The sequence below is a fragment of the Lissotriton vulgaris genome, chromosome 3_1 (genome assembly GCF_964263255.1).
Source record: "Lissotriton vulgaris chromosome 3_1, aLisVul1.2, whole genome shotgun sequence".
Classification (NCBI taxonomy): Eukaryota; Metazoa; Chordata; class Amphibia; order Caudata; family Salamandridae; genus Lissotriton; species Lissotriton vulgaris.
The window spans coordinates 388072744-388100225 of NC_141689.1; the positions used below are offsets into that span (position 1 = coordinate 388072744).

At 46.0% G+C, this 27482-nt stretch overlaps 1 protein-coding gene across 1 annotated transcript in view; it reads right to left on the minus strand.

Moving 5' to 3' along the window:
* HCN1 (hyperpolarization activated cyclic nucleotide gated potassium channel 1) overlaps window positions 1–27482 on the minus strand; it is a 1068254-nt gene that overhangs the window by 195587 nt on the left and 845185 nt on the right. The window contains exon 6 of the mRNA XM_086960610.1: window positions 8959–9199. Within this exon, the coding sequence (XP_086816736.1) occupies window positions 8959–9199 (241 nt within the window). The remainder of the gene's footprint in view (window positions 1–8958; window positions 9200–27482) is intronic.

Below are 27482 nucleotides of genomic sequence, written 5' to 3' on the forward strand. Positions count from 1 at the left end.
TTGTTTTGGGAATAGGTATAGTAGAAAGAGGTGCCATATGATACAAGGAGGGGTAGAGTGTGAGAGAGTCAAGAAGGGGTTATTTTGGGATTCATAGTAGTGGCATGCAGTTTGAGATAAATGAAAGTGGATCTAGAGGATATATTGATAAATGTATAGGCTGAGAAATAGGGTAGTGCATTGGAAATGCTAAATTACAAGTAAGTGATAAATATATATATCCATAAGTAACCTTAAGTTTGTGGATGTGGATGGTGTGGGCTGGGTATTGCTAAATAGGAAAATCTGCAGCATTTCTAGCCCTGACCCAGGTCAGTCTTGAACAGGCTCAAACAGGCAGCAGCCCTTGTCCTCTCTGCCCTTAACAGGCTCAAACAGGCAGCAGCCATTGTCCCCTCCGCCCTTAGCCTCGACGCCTGGGCTGAGACGCCCTTACCCTGGCCTTTTATCATTCTGGTAATCAGGTGACCCCTTCAGCCAATGGGAACCCTAGCCTTAACGCTATCCAATCACAACACTAGCCCTAAAATCTAGAACCAATAGGCGACCCGAACCTTACAGCCAATTTTAGCCCTAGTCCAGGCACCCAATCAGTTCAAAAACCCTGATCTCTATGTCAAATAGAGGCCCTAACCCTACCAGTAATCCCAACCCAAGTCCAAGCAGCCAATAGTACAGGAAGCCCTAGTCCCTACTTCAAATAGAAAGCCTAACCCTACTCTTAGTCCCACAACTAGTCCAGCAACCAATCCCCCCAGGAGCCCTAATCACTACTTCCGATTAAAAGTCTAACCCTAGCCCTAGTCCCACCCTACTCCCAACAACCAATAACATAGGAAGCCCTAGTCCCTACTTCCAATGGAAATCCTAACCCTAGCCCTAGTCCCAACCCTACATTGATTGAATCACAGACCCAGAAACCAATCAGAACCCTCAAATACCCAACCAATGAGGACACTAACCTTAATGCAATAGAAACACCAGATACAACCACCAATCAGTGTACACATGTACCAACGACTAGCAGACCATATAAGGTCCGGGCGACCTCAGACAAGGTTTGCTGGCCAGGAAGTTGAAAGCTGCTTCTGCTGTTCAGAATCTCCTAGGAGACACTCAGGCTCAATCCACACTTTGGACTTCTGCAGGTAAAGGTCTCACTAACTTGAAATCTAATACAGTTTAAATAAAACTTTACTCCCTCTTCTGGCCAAAAAACTAAGTGCACAGTCCCTAGTAAACACAGATGTAGAATATCCCTGTTGCAGGGGGGGGGCTGGTTTCACTGGCTTGTGAACACAAAATGGTGGCTAGGGGTGCACTGTTTTAACATACTAGGATTAGCACAGAGCAGAGGAGAAATTTGGAGGGGAAACTGAATTGTCAAGAGGCATGAGAGGAATAAACTACAGAGTTTGGACTGCAAATCCCACAATTCAACATGTTAAATGGAAGCAATCATGGGCAGGGAAAACCACATGTTTAAAACACAAAACAGGTGATAAAATATGCAATCACAGGCAGGTTAAAACTACAATTTTAAACTGTAACAACCACAGGCAAAGACAGTAATCACAGAAAGGGAAAATCGTTTTTTTAACAACTTTTGTTTGGAGAAGAGACAGCACTTGTCTGTCTCCTTACCACTTCCTGGACTCTAATCACTGCAATCTGGGGCACAGGAAGGATGCAGCAACTCACACAATGGAGAAGAATGATTTGGGGTGGACCCAGCAAAATCTTAAGTGGCCTGGGAAAGTGGGAGGGGAGGACTTAGAGTTGCCTAGTAGCTGAATAGCCAATAGGGATGGATGATGTTACCACGCAATCAAAATGTTTGGGGTACATCACAACGCAGCTTTTACAACGCAAGTCGTTACCACGACTTGCGCTGTAGGGTGCTGGATTTAGGAATAGTATAATTTACTATTCCAACTCCGGCCTACGTACAGTAGGGAAGGTGTTGGAATAGTAAATCTACTATTCCTTAGTCTAGAGCGCCCTCCAGTGCATCTGCGTTGTGATGCCACTGCGGTGTTTTGACCGCATTGTAAAGGTTGTTTACCGCCAATAGTCCGCTGGCCCGGGGGTGGGGGCTGGGGAGCTGCTTCTCCTGTTCAGAATCTCCTAGGAGACAGACGGGCTCAATCCACACTTTGGACTTCTGTAGGTAAAGGTCTCACTAACTTGAAATCTAACAATACAGTTTGAATAAAACTTTGCTCCCTCTTCTGGCCAAAAAACAAAGTTTACAGTCCCCAGTAAACACAGTTTAAACAGCTCACAGAAGCACCCTCTGATGTAGAATATCCCTGTTGCTGTGGGGGGGAGGGCTGGTTTTACTGGCTTGTGAATACAAAATGGTGGCTGGGGTGCTCTGTTTTAACATACAGTTCTTAGCACAGAGCAGAGGAGAAATTTGTAGAGGACACGAGTGATAAAGCCATTTGTGATGTACTACTTAAACTTAAAGATGTAGGAATACCTCTTAAACACTGCTGCTATGGTTATGACAATGGGGCTAATATGAAGGGAGACATTCCGGCATGCAGAAAATACTAGATAGGATCCCCAAAGCAATTAATTCCTTGTGCTTGTCATTCTCTTAATCTAGTCTTGTGTGAGGCAGTGCAGTCATCAACTATAGCACTGTCTTCTTTTGGGCATTTACAGAGAATATACCACATTTGCAACATCAATAAAAAGATGGGCCATACTTACCTCTTGTGTGAGTACCACGGCTGGGCTGGGAACCGAAACCAGCCATGGTAGTTTGCTCGAACGAACCTGGGCAAGGCGCGGGGGTGTAGTATGGCAAAAGCTTAAGCCTAGGTTGCTGGTGTCAAGCACAAGCACCGCTGCTGCTTTTGTTACAAGAAGCCAATATTTCAGCTCTGCTACAAAACCATCCACCAGTAACAAAATCGGCCCCCAGTTCTGGGTGTGCCTAATATTGCTGGACAGACATTCTCTGAGACCCAGAGTTTCCAGAATGAGGTTCAATCATTTCCATTTCTTGTCAACATTGCTTTCTGCTATAAAATTTTAGGTCAAATTCATAAAATGAGCAAATTAATGTGAAGTACTGACATGCAGTTAGATTTTGGCATAGCTATGCATAAAAGTACAGGGGATCCCGTGCAGTGGCGGCTGGTGAGATTTGAAAGTGGCGAGGCGTAAAATTAGTGGTGGAGCGCACTGTACGAGGGAGCGTAGCGAGAGAGCCTGAACCACCTAAGGTGGGTTCGAGGGGTTTTTCCCCCTGAGAAAATTTTGAAAAATTAGTAGGCAATGGTGCATTTTCAAGACTTTCAGAAGCCATTGTGCGAAACAGAAAAAGGACAATACAATTACAAAATGCTTAATTATTAGACATGAGAAAATGTACAGGTAGCGGCAGTTGGTGAAACTTCTAATGGGAATCTACGCAATCTCCGCTTAAAGCTAATGAAGGAACAAACTGCAGCCAAGGAATGCTTTGATTCAGCAGCAAAGTCATTTGGGAAAATCTTAAATTACCCTAATTACCTCCCCTCCAGCCGTCATTGAGAGTGAGAGGGGAGACTGAGTGAATAGTAAGAGGGGAGAGAGGTCTGACACAGAGACGAGAGCAGAGAGTGAGGGGTAGAGAGGTCTGACACAGAGCCAAGAGCAGAGAGTGAGGGGGTGAGAGGTCTGACACTGAGACAAGAGCAGCGAGTGAGAGGAGAGAGGACTGACAGATGAGAGTGGAGAGTGAGAGGGAAGAGAGGTCTGATACATATGACAATGGAGAGTGAGACACAATGGGACATGAACACAGCACTAGAATACAAGTAGGCCATGTGTCGGTGATGCGCACTGTGCATGCACGTCAACAGGGCCGACTTTAGGGTTGGTGGAGCCCTGTGCAGGAATCTATGACCTGCAACACAAAACGGTCCTACTAGCATTGGGACTCTGGCATTTAAGCCAACACACTTCAACTCTTAGAGTGGCACAACTCTATTACTGAACCAGTCACACCATGCCATGCTGGTCAGCGCCAGGAGCGGGAAAAAAGGGTGGAGCAGTTCTTTCATATGCGCCATTTTACTTTGTTTAGATTCAGCATGCCTTGGCAGCCTGGGTGGGTGCACATCGCAGGGTTGTGCTGACAGATCCAGGGGTGCTACACCAAGTTCTGTAAGCACAACTCTGCAAGCTGTAGTCTATGTGCGAATTAGGAAACAATATGTGCATTGGTTAAGTTGTGGTCCAGGCAGGCACATTGTGTTTTACTGATATCTCTGTAACTTAACTCTTGTGAGACCCAAAGATATTTCTTTGTGGTCATGTAAGGCCTATTCAACTGTTTTAATACTTGGACACAAAGAAGTATATTGCACCTGATTACACCAAAGAGGAGCCAGAGGAATGCACAAATCACATGTCCACAGCAGCCATCAGCTAGGCATATGTGTTGCGTATGTTAACAACTGAAGCAAGCCGGGTCAGCTTAAATGAAAACACAAAAGCTGTGGTATGTAGAGTTCAATTGACATCTATAATACTAAACCACAGACATATACGCCATTCGTGACCACGTCAGCTCAACTAAGAAACATATTTAATTTAATGCACCACGCTAATATCTTGACAGATAATAAACATGCAATTTTCACGTCTACACGCTCACACAAACATAGAACTACAAGGTTGCCCAGTTCACAAACAAAGAAAAAGCCACATTCAAATGTGCTATATGTGCTTCTAGTGACATATGCTCACAAAACAAATAGTGGTACAAAACGTGAGACACTGCATTCCTTCAAATCATACACAGTGCTGTTTCAGATAACCACCCGTAATAATGTAGCATTTAAACCGCAGACGCACTGCTCTCAAACTAGTCATTTAATTAAAGAATTATTGACAATTTTACCATTTTACACAATTTTTTTTTTCACTTTCCAGGTCTTGGCTATTCCAGAATAGCAAAACGTGAACAAGCACCGCATATTTTTTCCTAAGAAAGGTGGTAACACTTGGGAAGTTGTTGTGTTGTCTCCATTTGTGCCACAGCATCCTTTGAGATCAGCCGACTTAGTGCTGGTCTGTATCCTTCGTGTTTTAAAATCTAGAGTGGGTTGGCTGCCCAACTCTATAATACGCTCCCTGTGTTCATCTGAGCCATTCAGAGACACCTTGCCTTTGGAAAAGCAATAAAGACCTCGCTTTTCCCTGTGTAATCTTTAGCTTTCTCTGGTTCTCGCTGAGGAGTCTGTGGTTGCACTGGAACGCCTCGTCGCTGGGGCAGCTATGCGCATTACAATCCGACAAATTTGGACATTCAGCATTTGTTGGGGAGTCACCTGGTTTCCCTGTGGCCCAGCTGTCGGGAAGATTTCTGATTTCTTAATTACCATCTGTCAAGAAGTCTCCTGATTTCCCTGTTTCCTAGTCCACATCCCTCGGAGAGTCTACAGATTTCCTTAAAACTTAATTGGACAGTGTGAGGAAGTTGCCCGATTTCCAGATCTCCTATTCAGCCCCTGTATGAAAATTCCCTCATTTCCCTGCCTTCCAGCCTGTGTCCGAGAGGCCCCAGAATTAATTGTCGTCCAGTTGGCACCTAAAAGGGAGTCTTATGATTTCCTTTGACACCCTCTATTTTCCTTCCTCCACTTTACGGCATACACATTTACTGACTCCCTTCCTCACTATCGTCACCTTCAGACTTTTCTCAAAACTTTCTTAAAATTAATTTCCCACATCTTTTTTTTACTGCTTTTCACCCCCTTCTAAGGTTCACTTGTAACCACAACGTCTCTTATCAACTTGCTGTCTGTCTCACACACACTCACACTGAGTTTCTCACACCAGCCCCTCACAAAACTTTACCTACAGACACGGCATTCGAAAACCCCTGAATTCTTTTGTATTCAATCAATGTAGACACAAACACAGGCACCTTCATGCTGGCTGGTGAGTGTCAAATAGCACTGCGTGAGTTGGTCTTACACTGTATTTAAATGCCAGACTTTACAAGCAAAGTCTAATGATGTTGCCCAGGGTCAATTTAAGAAAAGTCTAATGATGTTGCCCCCAGTAAATTTTTAAGGCAAGATTTGGTTCTCAACCCACAGCCCAAGCAGATAGAGAGTACCCCTGTCTCCCTTCTGAGAAAGCATTATCCAAAATAAAACTCTGAATGGGACTGCCAGTGTCATCTTGCTTTCACCTGCGCACATAAAATATGAATTGTGAGCCTGCCAAGAAAAAAGCGCAACTTAATGCTGCACGTGGATGGTGGGGTTTTAGGCCTGTTTTAATGTTAGGCCCGATTTCGGTAAAACACAGGCCACATTGAGCAGGTGCCTGTCCAGGAGCTGAGTGAGTGCGCACATAGAATATGATTTCTGAGCCTACCGACTTGTAGAGCAGAAAGCGCAACATAATACTGCACGTGGATGGTGGGTTTTGAGGCCTAATTTCGGTACTGTGCCACTGTGCCTGGCCAGGAGCTGAATGAGAGCATGTGAGAGAACTAATAGTCTGCAAGCGATTAAACGTTCGTTCTCATGAAAGGATTTTCTCCCAATCCAATCTGAAGCAATATACAGATTCCCAATGGAGGAAAACAATTTGGGAAACCTGTCCGTGGGGGAGGCCACATCGCGGACGAGCAGTGTCCACTGTCTGACACCCGGGGTGGCATACAGACACATCCCCTTAATCACAAGGCAGCCAAGTCAGTATTATACACGAGTCGACTACAACACCAATAATAACCAACAAAAAAATAGGCAACCAAGGCAGCCAACACCAATAATAACCAAGGCAGCCAAGCCAGTATTATGTACGACTACAACACCAATAATAACATACAAAATTGGAATTCCGAATCATGTCCTACTAACCTCCTGCAGTCGAGTCAGTCCAGGCACACAGGGCCAGCAAGCAGCAACTGGCACTAAAAATGATGGACTGTCTCCTCTCGGGGCACTTGAGTCAGAGAGAGTTGTCTCTGCAGACAGTGTCGGAGTCCATGTCCTGTGTGACGCAGCGCCTTCCAGAAACTTTCACCAATGCAGACAAACACGCGGGAAGCAGTCTTAGCCTGAGGTCAAGTCTGCGCAGACTCACATCCTCGACTTCCCGCCTGCCACACCCGTTTCCCAACTCATCACAGGGTGGGACTCACCACGCCCTGTAATGAGTTGGGAAAGGGGTGAGTGACAGTCTCCACTCCCTGATTTATTTATTTATTTTATTTACGTAATTTTTATAGCGCAACAAATACCCTGGGGTGTCTCGGCGCTGTGGAGCTACTGGGGTCAGTCATCCTCTCACTGGTTAAATAACCACGTTTTTAAGAGCCTGCGGAAGCTCATCAGGTTCGGGGCAGTTTTGATGGAATGTGGCAGAAGATTCCAGAGTTTTGGGGTGGCCACCAAGAAACGTCTATCTCCCCAGGTGGCCGTTCTTGTGCGTGGCACAGTGAGGAGGTTGGTATTAGCCGATCTTAATTGCCATCTAGGAGTGTATGGCTGAAAGGCTTCCGTCAGGAACCTGGGTCCTATGCCGTGTACTGCCCTATATGCAATGCAGAGGGCCTTGAATTTAATGCGGCTCTCTACTCTCAGCCAGTGGAGTTGACGAATGCCAAGAGTGGTGGAGTTGCGGCGAGGAATGCTCAGGAGAATCCTGGCTGCCGCATTCTGGATGGATTGCAGCTTTGTTATAACACGCTTCTGGGTATGGAGAAAGAGAGCGTTTCCATAATCCATTTTGGAGAAGACTAAGGTAGAGACCAGAGTCTTCCCAGCTGAGGGAGGGAGATAAGGCAGCAGCTTCTTAATCTTTTTCAGAATAAAGAAAGAAGACAACACAACCTTGTTTGTATGAAGGTCAAATACCAACTTGCTGTCAAAAATGATTCCCAGGTTTCTGGCTTTTTCCACTGGGACAGGTGGATAGCCGAGCTTTTCCGGCCACCAGTTAGAAGACCATTCTGGAGAGAGTTTTCCAAAGGTCATTGACGTGGAGGGTAAGGGATACCGGGGCTAACTTTTCCACCACGCCATCAGGGGGTGGAGACTGGGCCCAGAAGCTAGGTCTTTGCCGAGCTGATGACATCACAGACTTAAGGGCTGTGAGGTTGTCGGCTGGAAAACACTTAGGCTTCTTTGGGCCCGCAAGGGAAGGGAGTCAGTCTCATGTCATGTGATGCTTCCCTTGAAGTCACGGCGGTGGTATTGGTGAGTGGTCGGGGCTGCTGGGGAAGACAGTAGTGGTGTATTGATTGTGTAACTAACACTAGAGCCAAAATAAGACTTTAGAAACATATTTTTTTTTAAAGAAATTAATATTGAGATGCATTTGGGAACCGAGGCGGAGCCCCGACACAGTCGGGGAGAAACCGCCACTGATAACTTGAGAGAGAACCATGACACAGGATTTGATTAAGATATTGATGCAAAAGGTGTTAGAATTAAAAATGTTAAAAAATAATCGGGTCACAGGATAATATAGATGTAATACCAATTTAGCTAGCGGCAGCATTCACAACACAAGCCAATCAAAAAGATGGGCGGAGAGTGGGCGGAACTTCTACGAACCTTCCACACTATAGTGTGTATTGCACGCCTCGCAAAGCGAACGCAGCGCATTTGGGCTGCAACACTAGGCGAGACCTAAAAATGTAGTTGAAAGGGGCAGAACCAAAAGCCTACTCAATGTATATAGTTAGCAATAGGTTTGTTCCATACTTAATAAAAAATTAATGGCTTGTCGCAGCAACACAAAAACGCACTGAATAACAGAATTTGCAAAAAACACTCAACAAGAAATTCTCTAATTAGGTGACATATTCCTGAGAGGGATTATTAGAGGGTGAAACATTTTTCATCTTACTTTATTTTTCCCTTATGTCCAAGAAACATGCTTCTGCCTTTCACACCCCAGACCATCCTATTCGGCTTTTAATTCACTAACCTCCAAAGTAAGAGCCGTCTGTCAGCTTCATTTCCCTGCTGGATTTCGTAATGACACCGGCGACTCCATGTTGTATGAAATACATCTTTTTCCCCACAGCTCCTTCACGAATGATGTAATCGCCAGGCTGGAAGACCTCAAAGCGCAGCTTGCTCAGCATGGCTGTGACAAAGTTCGGGTCTGCGTTGGCAAAGAGAGGCATTGTGGCGACTAGCTTTCTGCAGTTGAAGTTGACTATTTCCTAAACAGAACAAAATGAAAGTAGATAGTTATCACGTCTTATATTGACTACTTACTGCCATAAAAATGTATGAAAAATCAGAGAGTGGCAAAAAAGGACAAAATTATACTATTTCAGTTACAAGACCAATGCACTTTCATTTTCGGGTATAGAATTTTTGAAAATGCCTATTAAGCATACTCCGAACATTTCACATAGAAACAATTTGAAAGGAACGTTTCCTCCCACATATGCATGGTTTCAGTTCAGAAGGAACGCCCAGGAAGGAAAAGGGTATATATTGAATAAGGGTTTGCATACACTTTCATTCATAAGCCCTGTAATTTGTGTACCCGTCTCTGCCATCGAATTTGTTCTAGGATTTAATGCACCATTTAAGGTTTTTTTAACACGTGACAGTAGGCCATGAACGCATATCTTTTATAGCTTGAGGCAAAATAAAACCAGAAGCGTGGCACGGAGACATTTTTCTCCCCATTGTTCTTTAAGGTCACATATACATATACATAAATGTTCGGTCTGCATTACAGGTTCCCAAGTGCTTAGAGTTCACCAGCCCCCCCGCCATGTCACCAGAGTGCAGTGTTAGAAACGTTCTACAGATGTATGTATGATTGATCCGAGGCAAAGTGAAGGCCCGCGACCTCACTCCAATCCAAATGTAGGCTACAGAAAAAACGAAAAGTAGGTGCTCATAACAAGGCGGAGAAATGACAAGGTTACGCTCACATATTTGCAACCCACTCAAACACGAATTGTGCATCTGGTAATGTGCATTTAAAGCCACGGTATTCGTGTATACTGGTGACAGGGACAGCTGCAGATGTTATGTTATGTTATGTTAATAACATTTATTAGGCGCAACAGCTGCCCCAGCGAAGGGGCGTCCTGGCGCCTGATCATATGCAACAACACAACAGATCAGAGCTGAAAAAGGGGGATATTAGCTAACAGAGATGAACAGGTGGGTTTTGATGGCCCTTCTGAAGAGGGTCAAGCTGTTGAGGGCGCGAATGTGAACAGGAAGGGAATTCCATAGGTCCGCCGCCAGCACACGGAAGGAACGTCCTCCCATCCTGCTAAGCCTGAACCTAGGCTTGTTCGCCAGATACTGGGCTTCGGATCTGAGGGATCGCGTGGGGACATAAGAAGAAATAAGGCCTGTCAAGGCCGGGGGAGAAGAAAGCTTTAAAATCTTGAATGTCAGACAGAGAGCCTTGAATTTGATTCTCTGTCTGACCGGAAGCCAGTGCAGAGAGGCCAAGACAGGAGAGACAGAACATCGTCTCGGGAGACCTACAATGGCCCGTGCAGCAGCGTTCTGCACCCACTGAAGCCTAGTCGCCTCAGCCTGGTTGACTCCAAGGAGCAAGGCACTCCCGTAGTCTATCCGTGAGAGGATAGAGGCCTGAACCACCAGTTGACGTGTGGGAGGGTCGAAAAATTTGAGGACTGGTCTGAGTCCTCTCAGAATGCCATAGCAGGTAGCTGCTGTCTTCTTTGTATGGCTGGTAAAGGAAAGGTTAGAATCCAGCCATACCCCCAGATTTTTGACTTCGTCCACTGGGATGGGCATCGCCCCCAGTTCGAGAGGCCACCACTGGTCTCCCCAGAGTTCCGCCTGCTTCCCCACAATCAGGACCTCGGTTTTCTTGGCATTAAGCTGTAAGCAGTTGTTACGCATCCAGCTAGCCACAGCTATCAGTCCTGCCCGGAATCTGGGCGCAGTCACCTCAGGGTCCCCACTGAGTGTCACCGCCAGCTGCGTGTCGTCGGCATACGATGTCATCGTAAGGCCATATTGCCTGACGACGGCAGCCAGCGGTTTCACATACAAGTTGAATAATGTGGGGCTGAGGGCAGAGCCCTGAGGGACTCCCAGTTCCAGAGAATGGTACGAGGACTGGCCAGGAGGAATGGCTACTTTAAAAAACCGGTCCGAGAGGAATGAGCGGAACCACTTAAGAGCCTTCCCAACGATCCCCACTTCCTCCAGACGCCGCAGCAGAATGTCATGAGACACCGTGTCAAACGCGGAGCTCAGGTCTAACAATAGGAGCGCCGCGGTCTGCCCCGCATCCAGCACTGACCGCAAATGCTCGATCATAAAGAGCAGAGCCGTTTCAGTGCTGTGTTGAGCACGAAACCCATTTTGACTCTCGTCTAAGATATTGTTACGCGAGAGGTGGGCAGACAGAATGGTATTCACGTGTGCCTCCGTGACCTTGGCGGTCCAAGGCAGGAGGGAGATGGGCCGATAATTCTCCGGGAGCAAGGGGTCAGAATTAGGTTTCTTCAAGATGGGCTTGACCACAGCCTGCTTCCAGGATAACGGAACCACGCCCTCACTGAGGGAGAGATTGATCAGCTCGAGAATGGGCTCACGACAGAGGGGCGGGAGAGAAGCAAAAAACTCCGGCTTCAGAGGGTCTGAGGGAGAGCCTGATTTAATTTTGAGGCTCAGAGTGTCGAATACCTCATTAGACATAGTTGGCAGGGTTGACAGGGTTTCAGACACCAGGACCTCTACTTCGCTAGGAGCATCCCCGGGAGCAGCTGGTGCGAATCCTCGGTAGATTTTCTGTACTTTCTCCACGAAAAAGGATGCCAGGCTTTCACAGTGCGAGTCCGTACAGATTTCTTGCGAGGTGGCCCGTTTCCCCGTCAGGTCTTTAAGTACCTTGAAGATCAACTTAGAGGGGTTGGGGCTGTTGGAAAACTCAGCTGCGTAATATGCGGCCCGGGTTTGGCAAATAGCTCTGTGGTAGGACTTAAGCTGGGCAAAGTACAACGATTTTAACGTAGGATCAAAAGCTTTTCTCCAGGCCCTCTCAGCTTGCCGGCAGGTTCTCTTAAGCTCGGCAAGAGTCTCATTATACCAAGGGCTACGATTTTTCGCATGACATTTTGCCCAACGCAAAGGTATGAGAGAGTCGAGGGCAGTAAGAACCCAGTTGCAGAATTGTTCATAGCCCTGTTCTACATTCTGCAGTTTGCCTAGGGGTTGTGCCTCCAATAACCTGACAAACTCCTCCAGCTTAAGTTTACGCCAATTTCGCTTTAAACTCTGTTTACCTGCAGGTTTCAGTTGTGGGGTGTCAAGGGGACATGACACTTTAACCAGTAGATGGTCAGTCCAACCCACCACCATCGGGTCAGCTGATCTAGCCCGAGCTAAGGTGGTAAAAAAAGGGTCCAATATGTGAGATGAGAACATGCTCATTTCAAAATGATGTTTGGGGCCCTCCTCATACCTGGGTCACATGTTGTCAACACATATGCCTCTCCAAAACTAAACTCTAGTGATATGTAACACTTTATTTCTTTTTGGACATGAGGGTGTGCAGTCCAACTATTCACTGCTGTCTCCGGAGTAATTTACTTCAAGTTACTATCTCCTGTTGTCTCTTTTTTACTCGAATACTATCTCAGTGACACTTTATTCTGTCGCAGTCTTTGCATTCCATTCTTCCATCTCACTCTTCTTTCCCTGTGACTACCTCTAGGTCACACTCTTCCTCGTCCTTATTTCCATGACACTAACTCTTAATCGGTTCCATTATTTCATGTCACCCTTTAATGGGAACCAGCCTTCACAGCGCGGGCTGAGCCTGGTTTGCCAGTTCCCTGCATGCGGAACAACGCCTGCCTGAACCATGCATATGCATTGCCATTAAACACATATATGCGTGGGTAAGGCAGACAGCTGCCTAGGGGTCTGGAAGGAGAGGAGCAGAAGGCATAGGGACAGGAAGCTTCAGGTGCAGACAGGTAAGTTGGCCTGGGGCTGGATTGGGGGAAAGGGGATAGTTTCTCTGGAGGGGTGGATTTAGGGCTCAGGGCGTGTCCGGGGCATCTTTTTTGGAAGGGGGCAGAGTTTTAGAGCTCAGGGCGGAAGGGGGCAGGGTAGTTTTAAGGGCGGGGGCTGGGTTTTAGGGCTCAGGGTGGAGGGGAGGAGCAGTTTTCAGAGGAAGAAGTCAGTTTTAGGACTCGGGGTGTGGTGCTGGGGTCAGGGTAGTTTTTGGCAGGGACATGGTTTTAGGCCTCGGGGCGGGGGAGAGGAAGTGGTAGTTTTAAGGGCAAGACAGGGTCGATGTTAGGAGTCAGGGCAGGGGAGGCCGAGGTAGGTGGTAGGATTTTAAGGCTCATAGCGGTGGGGTTGGGATGTTTTTATGGGCAGGAATCAAGTGTTAGGGTTTAGGGTTCAGGTAATTTTAAGGACTGGGGGATGGATTGCAGGGCTGGGGTATCGGGTGTTAGGGCGCAGGGCAGCTGGGCTGGAATATGCAATTTACAACACATATCCCGTTAGCAATCCTGCCTTTCAAACTAAATTTGTTGTAAAGGCATGCGCCCAGGCAGAGCCCGGGCCAAGGGCGGGCACGTCCTTGTCCGTTATTGCCAGGAAGAGGCAGGGCAGGGCCACCCCCCTTGGCTTTTTGGACTGGTGATACAAACTGTGAGTCGTTGCTATTTCAAGTATTGGTCAGTTTGAGTGTGTCCGTTTTCCTCTTACTCTTAGATTGGTTTAGCCTTTGGGTTGTTGTGCTTTGAGTTGAGCCCTATAGCTTCACTTCCACCCGCGTATCAACCCCCTGTAGGGGGATTCTCTGCTGACCGAGGAGCTCTCTATCACTTTTGCTGGTCCTTGGAAGAGACCCCCCTCTGGAGAGTCGGGCCCCATGTTCACCTCCTGTACACTAGCCCGGCAGATGTAAGACACTTGCAGGTGCTACTTGGTCATTGTCACAACATTGTTTATATCTTCACTGCAATGGTTTATAACCTCACTTTACTTGTAAAATATTTTGTTAAACGCCATGGGAAAAAGAAAACCCACATGTTGTGAGGGGGTGGGGGAACTCATGAGCCCAACTGAAATCTAGCAGAAGCAAATTGTCTCGCAAGTCGGTAGCCAATAACTGTGTCTTGGATCGTATTGATGATCTACTCGTGGAATGCGAGGAAATCCTAGCCCCGTCACTCTTCCGGTTTCAACAGACACATTGCACCCTCCTAATGAGCCACGGCATCTTTCCAGCCCAAATCCTAATCCCGCTAAATGCATTCCCTCTATTTTCATTAATTGGAATTTCATGTAGCGCAAAAAATCCCCCCTCGAGTCATCCCATTGCCACCCCACATACAGTCGCTACTGATGATGCGGAGGCAGCGGTATCCTCAATCCCCATTGCTGTTGTAGATAAAACCATCACTGACACTAACACCAATGCCAACACCAATATTGTATTATCCAACAGGTTTCTCACACGACAGCATCTGTCCTGCAATCAGCAGGGTGAAGTGTTTGAGTTAGTGGTAGACCCCTCTACAACAAAGTTAGTCAATGAATGTGTAGAGAAAGGGATGCTGGGCTGAGGGCTTTCCAGAAGAGACAACCTCATTGGGTCAGGACATGAATAGGATCATAACAGATCTGAGGGCTGAAGTTACTTCACTAAAACACTAATCCTAGCCCTCACGGACCAGGTCCAACTTCTGCTAGATAGAAATTCCCCCAAAGTGCATCAATCCAAGTAGACAATTAGACGCCCACAGTTACCAACCAACCCCTCGAGCAGCATAGCCCCCTTAATGTCCATCCCCTGCAAACCTCATTAGCAAAATCGCTCTCGAACTAGTGTGCAGCAGTGACAGAATACAAGCTGACAGCGGTCGGTATCCTAGTAATAGGCGAGATCAAGTCCAATGTCCAGCTAGGAGTATCTATATGACTAATGTGCCTAAAATTCCATCACACACGAAGTACGAAGGTAAAGACTCTTAAATAAACAAATCTATACATTGGATTCGGAAGGTGAGGTGGTGTAGATTTCTCATCAGGGAGGAGATCTTATGGGCAAAAAGGCTCTAACCCACCACACCTTTCAAACGGATTGCATTGAATTACAATTAAGAGATGGGAATTGAGCCCATAACCTTATAGCCTTAGAGGCAAGAACATGCTCACCCACTCCCACTGGAATGCAACTAAAATACAGACCCTTTTTTACACCACAGTTGCTAACCAGCAACCAGTAGGGCACTCAATTGGGTTCTGACTCACCATGCGCTATCAATGACTGACTTGCAAGCCAAGTTCGTCCAGCCCATATGACATCTTCATGTATAAGTAAGGCTGAGCACTTATTAAACAAAGCTAGGCATCATACTGACACCTTGTCATCAACTTCGAAGCCCATTAGCCACGGGCTCGCTGAACTACTGCAGATCAGCACTGATACCCCCGAAGAGGGGACTTTGTCAATGCGAGAAACCACTGCAGGCTCACAGGCTGCGCTATGGACGGAAACCAGTCTCTCCGTCCAGCCACCAGAGGATTGCCATCAAAACTTAGCATATTAACATGGAATGTGGCTGGAGAGAGGCCAAAGGTGGCAGGTGCTCACTGGAACCCATATATAGAGCAATTTTATATTTGCATTTTGCATGGAAACTTGGGCCACTGCTCCTGTCTTTATTCCCGGATATGTCACGTCCCAGGCGCTAGGCCCATCGTCTAAACACAGCGCACACGCTGCTCAAGTTTCCCACTCGGGTCTGAAATCCCCCAAATGTGGACAGTATATTGATTCACTGCTGATACCTTGGCACTTCCACACCATGCTGATACGAGAAATGCTCGTCAGCGGAGCCTTCACCCCCAGCTCCACCTTTTCAATTCCGTTTCTGGATCATACGTGGGTCTAGAAATACTTACCTCTTCCCTGCAATCGGGACGGAAATACAACCGGTTGAGAGTGAAGCCCCTATATGTGTTCCACCATGGTCCTTATTCTGGACCCTTCTTAACATTGAGAAACACTTACTCTCAATAGCTAGCCGGGGCGGAAGTACAACCGGCAGAGAGATTTATGATCTCCTTCACATTGCCATTATCCCTGAAGAAGTCTCGGGGAACTTCCCCAGACGAAACACATGTTGGCTGGGTAACCGTTCAAGATTGAAAGAAGAACCCAAAACTCCTGACTGTTCATTGTTATTTTGATACATGTTTTCACATCGAAAGTCTGTTTTGTGATAGCTCATAACACAGAGTACTAACTCTGCAGCTAATGTTGACAAGTGCACAGGCCCGTAGTCATTTTGTGTGACATGTGGTCTGTAATTCAGGGGGTTCAGGGTTAACCCCCTCCTGTTGGCACCGTCCCACGCAAACGATAGCAGACTATACATAAACTTGTTACAGGTGCTGAATTCCTACCACAAACGTCTAAAACCAAATCCCTTGTTTATGACACATTCTGTTGCCCAGCAGTCACCAGTAGACCAGTACGACCAGCTTGGGGGCTGCTGATCAGGGTTAAAATCGAGCCTCACTGCACCACTCGAGAGATTAAGACCAATAGCTCTGATATTTTAGCGATCCATATTAGGGGTAGTAACGGTACAGGTTTAGAACTTTTTAACATCTATGCCAGAGGCTCCAAGGCTGGCTGCAGTTCATCCACTCTCTAAGCATTGGAAGATTGTCTTGAGGAGAGGGAGCACCAGCCACCACTAATAGTAGCAGGTTACTTCAATGTCACCTTCGAACCTCTAGACTTAGAAGATGTAACTGACAGTGACAAGGTGGACAAGATGTGGCTCGTCCCCCTTCTTTACTTACCACCTATCAAAAAATGGACATGAATGGCACTACAGCTCCACGCCCTAACCCTTGAGTATGGGCTAAGGGTCATAAATGGCCAAACTAATTCCGATAAGATGGGGGTAAATACCTACAACAGAACTACAAATATGAGCTGCATTGACTACATTCTATTAGATGTTAGACTGTGGCCTGGTGTGATGAATATGGTAGTAGGGTCGACCACTGAGAGTCACCACAACCCCCTTGAATTTGATATGGCATCACCTGAGACCTCAAATCCTAGCCTCCCAAGTATAACTTTTACAACTAAGGAGGTATGCCCAGCTAAGGACAATAGGTGACTCAAATGGGCATGAGAATGCGTGTTTCCGGTCCAGGGAAGACCTTGCTTGGCAGTTCAGGCTGGACTGTTTCCATGACGCACTGGATCAAGAATGATTTGCATATAGATGTGTCTGAACTGGGGTGGCGAAGTGAGCTAAAAACAAAGATGGATTCAATCCAGATCTGCGACTAGGGGTGAGTGTCTGAAAAGTTTCAGCACTCCTTTCATCATCTCCTTGTGTTCGCTTTGTTCGCCCTAGATGGCAGGGAATGCCCAGACGTGGGTCCCTGGCTCACTTTGCCACTGGATTCAAGCTAGCATGACTGATGAGGGCTGTTAGCCCAAAACTGGTTCCAGGATGCTTGTTTCCGGTCCAGGGAAGACATGGCTTGGCAGTTGGGCTGGACTGTTCCCATGAGGCACAGGATCAAGACTGGTTTGCATATAGCTGTGTCTGAACTGGGGTGGCAAAGTGACCTAAAGAACAATGATGGATTCAACCCAGATCTGTGACTGGGGTTAAGTGTCTGAAAAGGTTCAGCGCTCCGTCCATCATCTCCTTGTGTTTGCTTTGTTCACCCTAAGTTGGCAGGGTACCCCGAGACATGGGTCCCTTTATAACTTTGCCACTGGATTCAAGCTATCCTGGCTGATGAGGGCGGTTAGCCAGAAACCGATACCAGGATGCTTGTTTCCGGTCCAGGGAAGACCTGGCTTGGCGGTTCGGGCTGGACTGTTCCCATGAGGCACTGGGTCAAGAATGATTTGCATATAGATGTGCCTGAACTCGGGTGGTGAAGTGAGCTAAAAACAATGATGGATTCAATCCAGATCTGTGACTAGGGGTAAGTGTCTGAAAAGTTTCGTTGCTCCGTCCATCATCTCCCTGTGTTTGCTTTGTTCGCCCTAGTTGGCAGGGTATGCCTAGACATGGGTCCCTTGCTCACTTTGCCACTGGTTTCAAGCTAGCCTGGCTGAAGAGGGCTGTTAGCCCGAAACTGGTCCCAGAATGCTTCTTTCTGGTCCAGGGAAGACATGGCTTGGCAGTTCAGGCTCGACTGTTCCCAAGAGGCACAGGGTCGACTGATTTGCATAGAGGTGTGTTTGAACCGGGTTACAAAGTGAGCTAAAGAATGATGATGGATTCAACCCAGGTTTTTGACTCTGGGGGAGTGTCTGAAAAGTTTCAGCGCTCCGTCCATCATCTCATTGTGTTTGCCTTGTTTGCCCTAAGTTGGCAGGGTACCCCGAGACGTGGGTCCCTTTCTAACTTTGCCACTGGATTCAAGCTAGCCTGGCTGATGAGGGCTGTTAGCCAGAAACCGATAACAGGATGCTTGTTTCCGGTCCAGGAAAGAAATGGCTTGGCAGTTCGGGCTGGACTGTTCCCATGAGGCACAGGGCCAAGACTGATTTACATATAGCTATGTCTGTACAAGGGTGGCGAAGTGTACTAAAGAACGATGATGGATTCAACCCAGGTCTGTGACTGAGATTGAGTGTCTGAAAAGATTCAGTGCTTTTTTGCCATAAGAAGCTGTCTACACAGCGGAACTAGAAGTCATAAAATGTAACCTCTTAGACAGCACTAACCAGCTACATAGCCTACTTGAGCATCAGGATGGGTTCCCAAAGATCACGGCTTGTCAAAAACATTTTTTTAATCAGTAAGCATCTCATTTTAGAATGCCTCAATGGCCTCAGGGTAAGTCAAAATCCGCTGGACCACACTCCTACTGGTGTTCAGGAACCTAAGATCAAAACTGGCCATCGCAATTAGAGCCAACAATGTAGTGGAAGGAGGTCTTATGAGACAGCCTTCGTCAGAGCTAAAAGGTAATGGGATGTAAATCAATGGCGCCAGATTAGTGATGCTTGCCAGAGGAAAGATTCACAACAGATTTGGCTTTTAGTTACTAGGGGAGATGCAGAAGGACCGAAGCCACCCACTAACAATATTGCCATTGCCACCTGGTATGATCATTTCCCTACAGTATTTACTGGATCAGGGGATATGGCTATTGATGTTTCTACCATTGACTGCACTAGCACCCAGTCCTCTGGGCTATTTTCCCTAGATGAAATCACACAAAACATACATTTTGTTGTTAGGAATAAACCCCCAGGGCCAGACGGTGTTCGTGCTGACGTTTTCCGCAATGACATTGTTATTGGTCTAAATCAATACGGGGGCTAGCAAAGGGAATTGCCTCAGGGGCTCCAATATCGCTCTTGTGGGAGGGAGCCGAGGTGATTCGGGTTTTTAAGAAGGGTGACCGCTCATTACCATCCAACTACAGGCCAGTCAGCCTGATCAATGCACTACTTATGAAGATTATGGCTTGGATGGAAGACAATAACATCTTATCCTCCTTCCAAGCAGGGTTTAGACAGAAAATCAACACCATTGGACTGGAAAACTGTGACCATTGAACAGGGAAGTCTCTAAATTGCATTTATTGACCAGCAGTCGGCTTCCGACCTCATCCCATATAAATTATGGTGTGTCCTGCAGGAACTTGGTGTCCCTTCTGAGATCTTTGCGTTGGTTTTCTACCTTCACAAGGACAACTATGCAAGAGTTTTTTGGGGTGACCAAGGGCGATTGACAGAGTCAATAAGAGTCAACAGGGGGGTCCGCCAGGGCTACGTGTTGGCTGCTACTCTGTTTTCACATTTCATCCACTGAGTTGTCCAACATTTAGTGGAAGTCCCTGCTGATGCCCCCTCTTTGGGGGATGCCAAAGTTACAACCTTATTGTTTGCGGCCAACACGCTAATAGTCTCTAAGACTCCCAGCGGTCTGCAACTGCTCCTTGATCGCTTCAAGCATTTTGTTGAAGGAGAGGCTTGGAGGTCAATGCTTTGAGAACCAAAATCCTACTGTTGAACCCCATAAGTTGTTAAAAGGCAAATTGCTATTGGGGGGATCCCCCTCGAGAGAGTGACCACATTTAACTATCTGGGCATAACTCTCTCTGAGGAAATGGCCTGGAAGCAACACATTATGAAGCAGATTCTTCATCAGAAGCAGACCACTGGGGCTCTGATTAAGGCGCATAGGACCTCACAGACCAAACTAATAGCAGCCCCACTCCAGATTTACGACCATAAGGTAGTGGGCTCAGCTCTGTATGGGGCCGAACTTTAGGGATTTGAAAATTTGGACGGTCTTCTTGTTACAGAGAACACATTTTTGAGATTCCTTTGCTCACTTCCCCAGAGCACGCCGCTTCATCCATTGAGGCTAGACATGGGCAGACTGCAATTGTGGATAAAGCGAGGCTTCGTCCCCTGCTTTTCTGGCTCCGCTTGAAACTAACCCCCAATCTCTCCCTATATGCTGCTGCTCTTGACAAAGTTTGCACACTTGATCGCTTCAAGAAAATTGGGTGGTTTACTAAAGTCAGGTCACTGCTCTCAGTGATAGGTTTGGGGAGCTTATGGGATACTAAAGATCCTAGATTATTGCCCAGTAAAAGACTAGTCAAGACCCAATAATGGAACTGGGTGGCACAGACTACTGACTGCTCATTTGTCTTAGGGCCGTCTCATATTAGAATTTATGGAATTCAAATTTCTAAGCACTTATGAACAATAATGAAAGTTTATCATTTTCTCACAGGATAGGAAGCTTTATATCCAATTTAGATTTGGGTCCCTTCCTGTGAACTCCTTTACAGCAGCTTGGCGCTGCCCCTCCTCTGCAATGCAGTACAGTCCTGGTTGCCTTCTCACAGTTGAGTCAATTAGCCATATTTTCTTTGTCTGCCCTATGTATAACTCCTGAGAATTAAATGACTAGCCCGTGTTTGCAGGTTGCATGGAACTTGATGCCACCAAGAAGCGCTGCGCATTCTGAAATCCGTATCAAAGATGTGATAGCGTGCACTTTTAGCCTATGTTTTAGATAATAATTTTATGTTTCTTATCCCAGTACTCTGATCAATTTTTAACATTGTTATTATATGGTGGGTCTTTCTGTGCAATTTAACTGAGGCATAAGCTTTTGATTCCACATCTTTTATGCTCTCAATTGTTTTAATTGTCTTATAATTGTCCGGTACAAATCAATTGGAAATTTATGTGTTGTATTTAATGAACTTTTGTCACGTATTTATTATCGGATTCATGTACTATGTGCATTTGCAATTTCATGGTTGCAATGACCAAAATAATGTTTGTGATGATGATGATATATATATTTATATATATTTTTGCTTCATATATATTTATATTTCCATACTCAGCTCACCACAGAATGAACAGACCAGCCCTCCAGAGGGTATGACAGTTAATTTATTTCCTCATCAAATAATGATGACATGTTCCACAGCAGTACTCATGGTGGTCACCATATTTTTTCAGATCAAATAAAGTACAAAGATTAGTCTCTATGTCACGTTTGAGGAAAGACTTCACCTTCTCACACAAAAAAAGAAAAGAACTAAAATAAATGACGTGCCTTGTTACTGAGGTCACAAACCCTCCTGGTTAATATGTTAGATGTTTTCGAGTACTACTACACTAAACCTATTTTGCAATCTAGAAAGTTTTTCTGAATGATTTTACAGGTTTAGGAATGTTTATGAACCAAAGTTGGAAGCCAGAGTCTCAGTCCTGTATCACTGTCACCAAGTGCGAGACCAGGGACTCCTCAGTCAATGTTAGGCCAAGTAAGGACACCGTTTGAGATAGCCCTGCTCACCCCCTTAGTAGCTTGGCATGAGTCGCCAGGCCTATCTCCAAGGAACGAGTGTACAGTATGTGCAACCACACTCACAGTAACCCACTGATGACATCACAAGTGGACTCCACACGAGTTTTATAAAACGAGTATAAACTTTATATAAAAAGATATACGATCAGACCACACAATACAAAGGCCAACATATAATAAAGGGTAATATTCGTTCCGGCTGGCTGGTAGGTACAAATCCCAACCACCGCTTTCAAAATGCTATGCTGGTCACAATGCTAGAATCACACACATTGCAATGGACAGACAATAGTGCGCTGTGTAACTATACAATCCAGTGCTGGGCAAAAGATAAATAATACAATGCGTAACAATACACCCCGGTACCTTGCAATAGGAGAAATAATGCAAGGCGTACCGCTACAATCATGTAGTGCGCAATGTAGTAATAATGCAATGCGTCATGCCCTAATCACGTACTTTGCAATGAAGAAATAAAGCAATGTGCACTGCTACAATCATGTACTTTGCAAATAAGGAATAATGCAATGCGTAGTGCAACAATCGTGTACTTTCTTAGCAGAAATAATGTCAGGCATCATAAGACAGTTCTATAGGCAGGATGGCCTTTCACCAGTGAAAACGAAATGGTTATTTTTCACTGTCAGGACATAGCACACACCACAGTATATGTCCTGCCTTTTACTTACACTGCACCCTGCCCAGTGGTTACCTGGGACCTATCACAGGGGTGCCCACTGTGTACGTAAAAGTGAAAGTAAGGCCTGACAAGTGGTTGCACTTGTCAGGACAACATGCTAATTTAGCAAACTGCACGCAGACCCTACACTGCAGGCCTGAGTTCCCTTCTCCATGCACCTTTGCATTACTAGCCCTTGCACACACAGTACACATCACTAGGGACTTTACTAGCAAGGCAAACATACCAATCATGGCTAATCAATTACCATTACAGTTTACACAGGGAACACTTGCACTTTGACACTGATCAGCAGTGGCAAAGTACCCAAAGCATACAAATTGGCAACTCTATGTCAGGAAAACGGTTTAGGGGGAAAGCAAAAAGTTTAGGGAACTTTAGCCAAAAAGGTCAAGTCATACAACCACTATTAGGAAATGGCATGTTTTGGTGTCCCTTCCGGGACTGTTTTGCACCACTGTGTATGGGTTCTCACTGTTTTGTATAATGTGAACCATTTCATATCTGAAACATGGTTTAATGTAACAGCAATCTTGATGTCTAGTTCTATAGAGCTATCCTAAATGTCTCCCCTCCTCTAGCCATCCTCCACCCATGGACAGGAAACTGCCCTGAGCCTGAAAGAAATCAACATCTGCGGAGCCCACTTGCTCTGATACTGACAAAGTGAGGAGCATCTGTGTCATTAAAATGTTTTCCTTGCAAAGGCAATTGCAACAAATATAATGAATCTTCATAACACACAGACCTGGTGTGGATCTTGGCTACATTTCCAGGAAGGAAATTGGTCTGAGAAGTTTTTGAAGGAAGGGGTGTGAAGGGCAGCAATGAGCTCTGAACCATGGGATGCTCTGCTAGAGGAGAAGGATTAAGTGGTCTGTTAACACCACCCAAAATATCATGCAGGTAACATGAAATTATTTTACAACAATTTTACCCGGGTACATAATAAAAACCAATTTTCCATTGCAGTTATTATATTTAACTATTAGGCCACTTTAAAAATCATGTTTGTAGTTATTTCCTATGAGAGATTAGAGACAGAATGTGTTTATACAGAAATGTTACTTTAAAGCTGCAGCCGCTGTTATTACTTGTACAAAATAGGGCTTGTAAGTCCATGTTCAATCAATCAGTCAAACAGTAATTGTATAGCACAGCACTGTCATCTCTAGGGGTATCTGGGTACTAAGGAAGCAGTGCCTCAGTCCAACAGCCAGGTCTTGAGTGTCTTTTTGAAGTCGGCCAGAGAGGTTGCAGTACAGCGGTAGAGGGGCAGGTTGTTCCAAGTCTTACCTGTGATCTAGGAGAAGGAACGGCACTGCAGCATCTACGGCGGATGTGTGCAAGGGCTAGAGATGATGAATAAAGGTGTCTGAAAGGCTGATGAAATCTCATTCAATGGTTAATGTAGGATGGTTCTTGGTCGTGGAGATCTTTGTAGGCTTGCATTAGGATCTTGAACCGGCATCACTCTTGAACAGGGAGCCAGTGGAGTTTTGTGAGGTAGGGTTTCATGTGGGAAATTTCGGGGGGGCATGATGAGTCTGGCAGCAGCATTCTGTATGTTCAGGAGTCTTTTAGGGAGCTGGGTGGAGATGCCGGTGTAAAGAGTGTTTCCATAGTTGAGGGAAATGGTGACGAGGACCTGAGTGACATTTTCTGGTGTAGACATGAATCCATCTGAAGATTCTACAGAGGAGGGAATGAGTGGAATCAGGAGGGGACGACCACATTGACTTGTTGTTCTATAGATAGTTGACTGTCAATGATATTCACTAGGTTGTACACCTGTTCTGCTGGTATAGGTTGGGTCCTAGTTTGGTTGGCCACCAGTTGTGGTCCCAGGCAGAGGTGGAGTTTCCAAAGATCAGTACTTCTATCTTGTCAGAGTTGAGTCTAAGGCAGTGTTCTCTCATCCAGTTGACTATGTTGGTCATGGTGTTGGAGAAGTTGGGTCTGGTGTTGGTGGGGTCCTCAGTGAGTGAGAGCATAAGTTGAGTGCTGGATATTATGTTGAGGCCGTGGTATTTGTGGCATGTGCGAGAGAGCTCATGTAGGTGTTGAACAGGGCAGGGCTGAGAGAAGGTCCTTGGGGTACCCCACATTTGATGTTCTTGGGTGCTGAGGTGACGGGAGGCAGCCAGATTCTGTGTGTGCATCCAGTAAGGAAGGAGGCAATCCACTTGAGGGTGGCATCTTGCTGGATCCTGGTGTTGCGGAGTTTGTTGATGGGGGTGCTGTGGGAGACAATGTCGAAAGCTGCACAGAGGTTGAGGATCAGAGCCACAGTTTCTCCCCGGTTGAGGAGTGTTTTGATGTTGTCTGTGGCAGAGTTCAGCGTGGTCCCAGTGCTGTGGTCGGAGTGGAAACCTGATTGTGAAGCATCCAGTAAATGGCTTTGTTCCAGGAATTCAGTTAGCTGTTAGTTGATGGCTTTCTCCAGTACTTGGGGGGAGCAGGAAGATCAGTCGACCTTTGCATGTTTCCATTTGTCCTGGAAGGTTATGGTGGAGATGGAAGTGTTAAGAATGCTGGTGAGTTCTGTGCTGATTCAGTTCGCACCAAGGTTGAAGAGGTGGTGGGCTCATGGGTCATTGGGTGCCCCAGAGTGGATGGAAGACATGATGGCAGTGGTGGTCAGGGTGGTGAGCAGAGATCATGTGGAAATTGTTTAGCTGGTGTCCACTGATTGTTTGAGGTTGTTGAGGTCGAGGGTGTTGTGTTGTGGGTCAAAGTTGCTGTAGATGGGTGCAATCTTGTTGTGGAAGTAGTCTGGGAGGGTGTTGCAGATTTCTTGGGTGGGTGGATGGTGTTCTCTGTGTCAGTAGGTTGTTATCTTTTTGAAAAACACTATTCAGATTTAACCACAATGCATAACTTTCAAATGCACATTTTCTGCTGAAGTACTGAGAGAAAGTGAAGTATTAATTGGGGTATATGTTAATCAACTACAAGTAAATATTTTACTATTTTTTTAAGGTTAGGTGAAGGTTTCAGTAATTTAAACCTGAGCTAATTTTTTGTATCTGAGCTCAACTATGGCAACCGAGAAGGCGAGCTCATCCTAAGAAAATCTGTAAAGCATTTAGAAGTACTAAAACATTTAAAAAGACAAAAACACAACACAATAAAAATACCATTCCAAAAGCTTGGCAGGTTGGTCCTGGTCTTCTGTTGGTTCTCCAGGTAAATACCCTGTTAACATATTTCTAAGTCCTAGGTTTTAGGGTTAGGAAGGAAGAGTATATCCTGACACCAGCTAAGGATTCTGTGACACCCCGAACAACACTTGGTATCAGGGCTCATTACAACAGAAGCCACCAGCAGTGTCTATGACAGATCCACTTGAACATGGACATCAGGGCTTCATGCAGCTATTGCATCCCTATGGCTTTACAGGAGGTGAGCCAACTGACCCTTTGAGTCCACTTCATATTCCTAGGTATATGTGGGAGCACATCCAGTATTATTTATTTATTTATTTAGAAGTTTTCTATAGCGCTAACAAGACCCGAAGGTAGCAGAGCGCTTTACAGTAGAGGGAATGAAAAAGAGAACAACATGACACAAACCCAATAAAAGCGATCAGCGAGCGACAATTTGGAATGCGGAAAAGTTCGGACAGCAGGACTTCTTGGTAACAGGATTCAATGTTACCGCATGGATTCCGGGGACGCTTGCTGATCCAAGTTACCCGCAACCAAGGGAACGGATAAGGCACAAGGATTTGAGTTGGCTCTTGAATTCTGCATAGGACGGTATAGTTCTGATGTGCGGGGGGATGGTGTTCCATATTTTGGGGGCATTTCCGGAGAAAGAGCAGTCCGCAGTTCTCTTCTTTCTGGTTTTTGGTAGGATGAGCAGCAGGGAGTTGGAGCTTCTCAAATTTCTGGCTTGGCCTGCTTTTTTGAGCTTGTTTGCCAAGTATTCCGGTTTGCCGGTCTGGAGGGCCTTGTGGGTGACGCAGGCCATTCTGAAGGTACTCCGCATTTCCGCAGGGAGCCATTCGAGTTCTTTGAGTGCCGGGGAGATGTGGTCAGATTTTTTGCAGTCTGTGACCATTCTCGCTGCCGCATGAATTGTTGTTTTTAGTGGAGCCAGGTGCGATTTGGGGATGCCTGTTAGGATTCAGTTCCCATAGTCCAGTCTTGATAGAACTAGAGATTGCGTGGCTAGTTTGAGGTCCTTGTTAGGAATGTAAGGTTTGATTTTGTTCAGAAGTCTGAGGTTGAGAAATGCGCTTTTCGCCGAATTCTTAATGTGGTTTGTCAGGGTTAGTTTGGGGTCTAGGGTGAAGCCCAGGGATTTGACGGAGTCGGCTAGCGTGAGGTTACCTTTGAGAGCATCGATCGACTTTATCCACTCGGTGATTTGAGGGTTGTCTTCTTTGTTTGAGATGAGGAGTGTTTCTGTCTTGTCGGGGTTGAGTTTCAGGTGATTCTTTGTCAGCCAATCTTGTACTTCATTTAGGACATTGTTAAGTCTGTGGATGTCTTTAAGAGAAGAGGTTTCCAGGTAAATCTGCGTGTCATCCGCGTAGAGGTAGAAGTGGATGTTGGCGTTCCTGAGTAACTTGGCGAGCGGTTCCATGTTGATGTTAAAGAGCTGAGGAGAGATCACGGATCCTTGCGGGACACCCTTGTTGACTTGCTGGGTTTCGGAGGTGAAGTTCTTCATTTGTATTATTTGCGTACGGTTATGTAAGAAGGAGGAAAACCGCTTGAGAACTTGAGGTACAGTACATCCTCTGTCTAACAAAGGTCTAGTAATGTTCTGAAGAGGGTGCCCAGGGGGACCTTATTTGTGCCTGGGACTAGCCTGTGGGTGAGGGTTTTCCCTACCTAACCAAAAGGGAAACAAATCCCACGGGTAACCCGACCCACTTGTGCAGCGGTCCCTCTTGCGCTTTTGCAAACATTC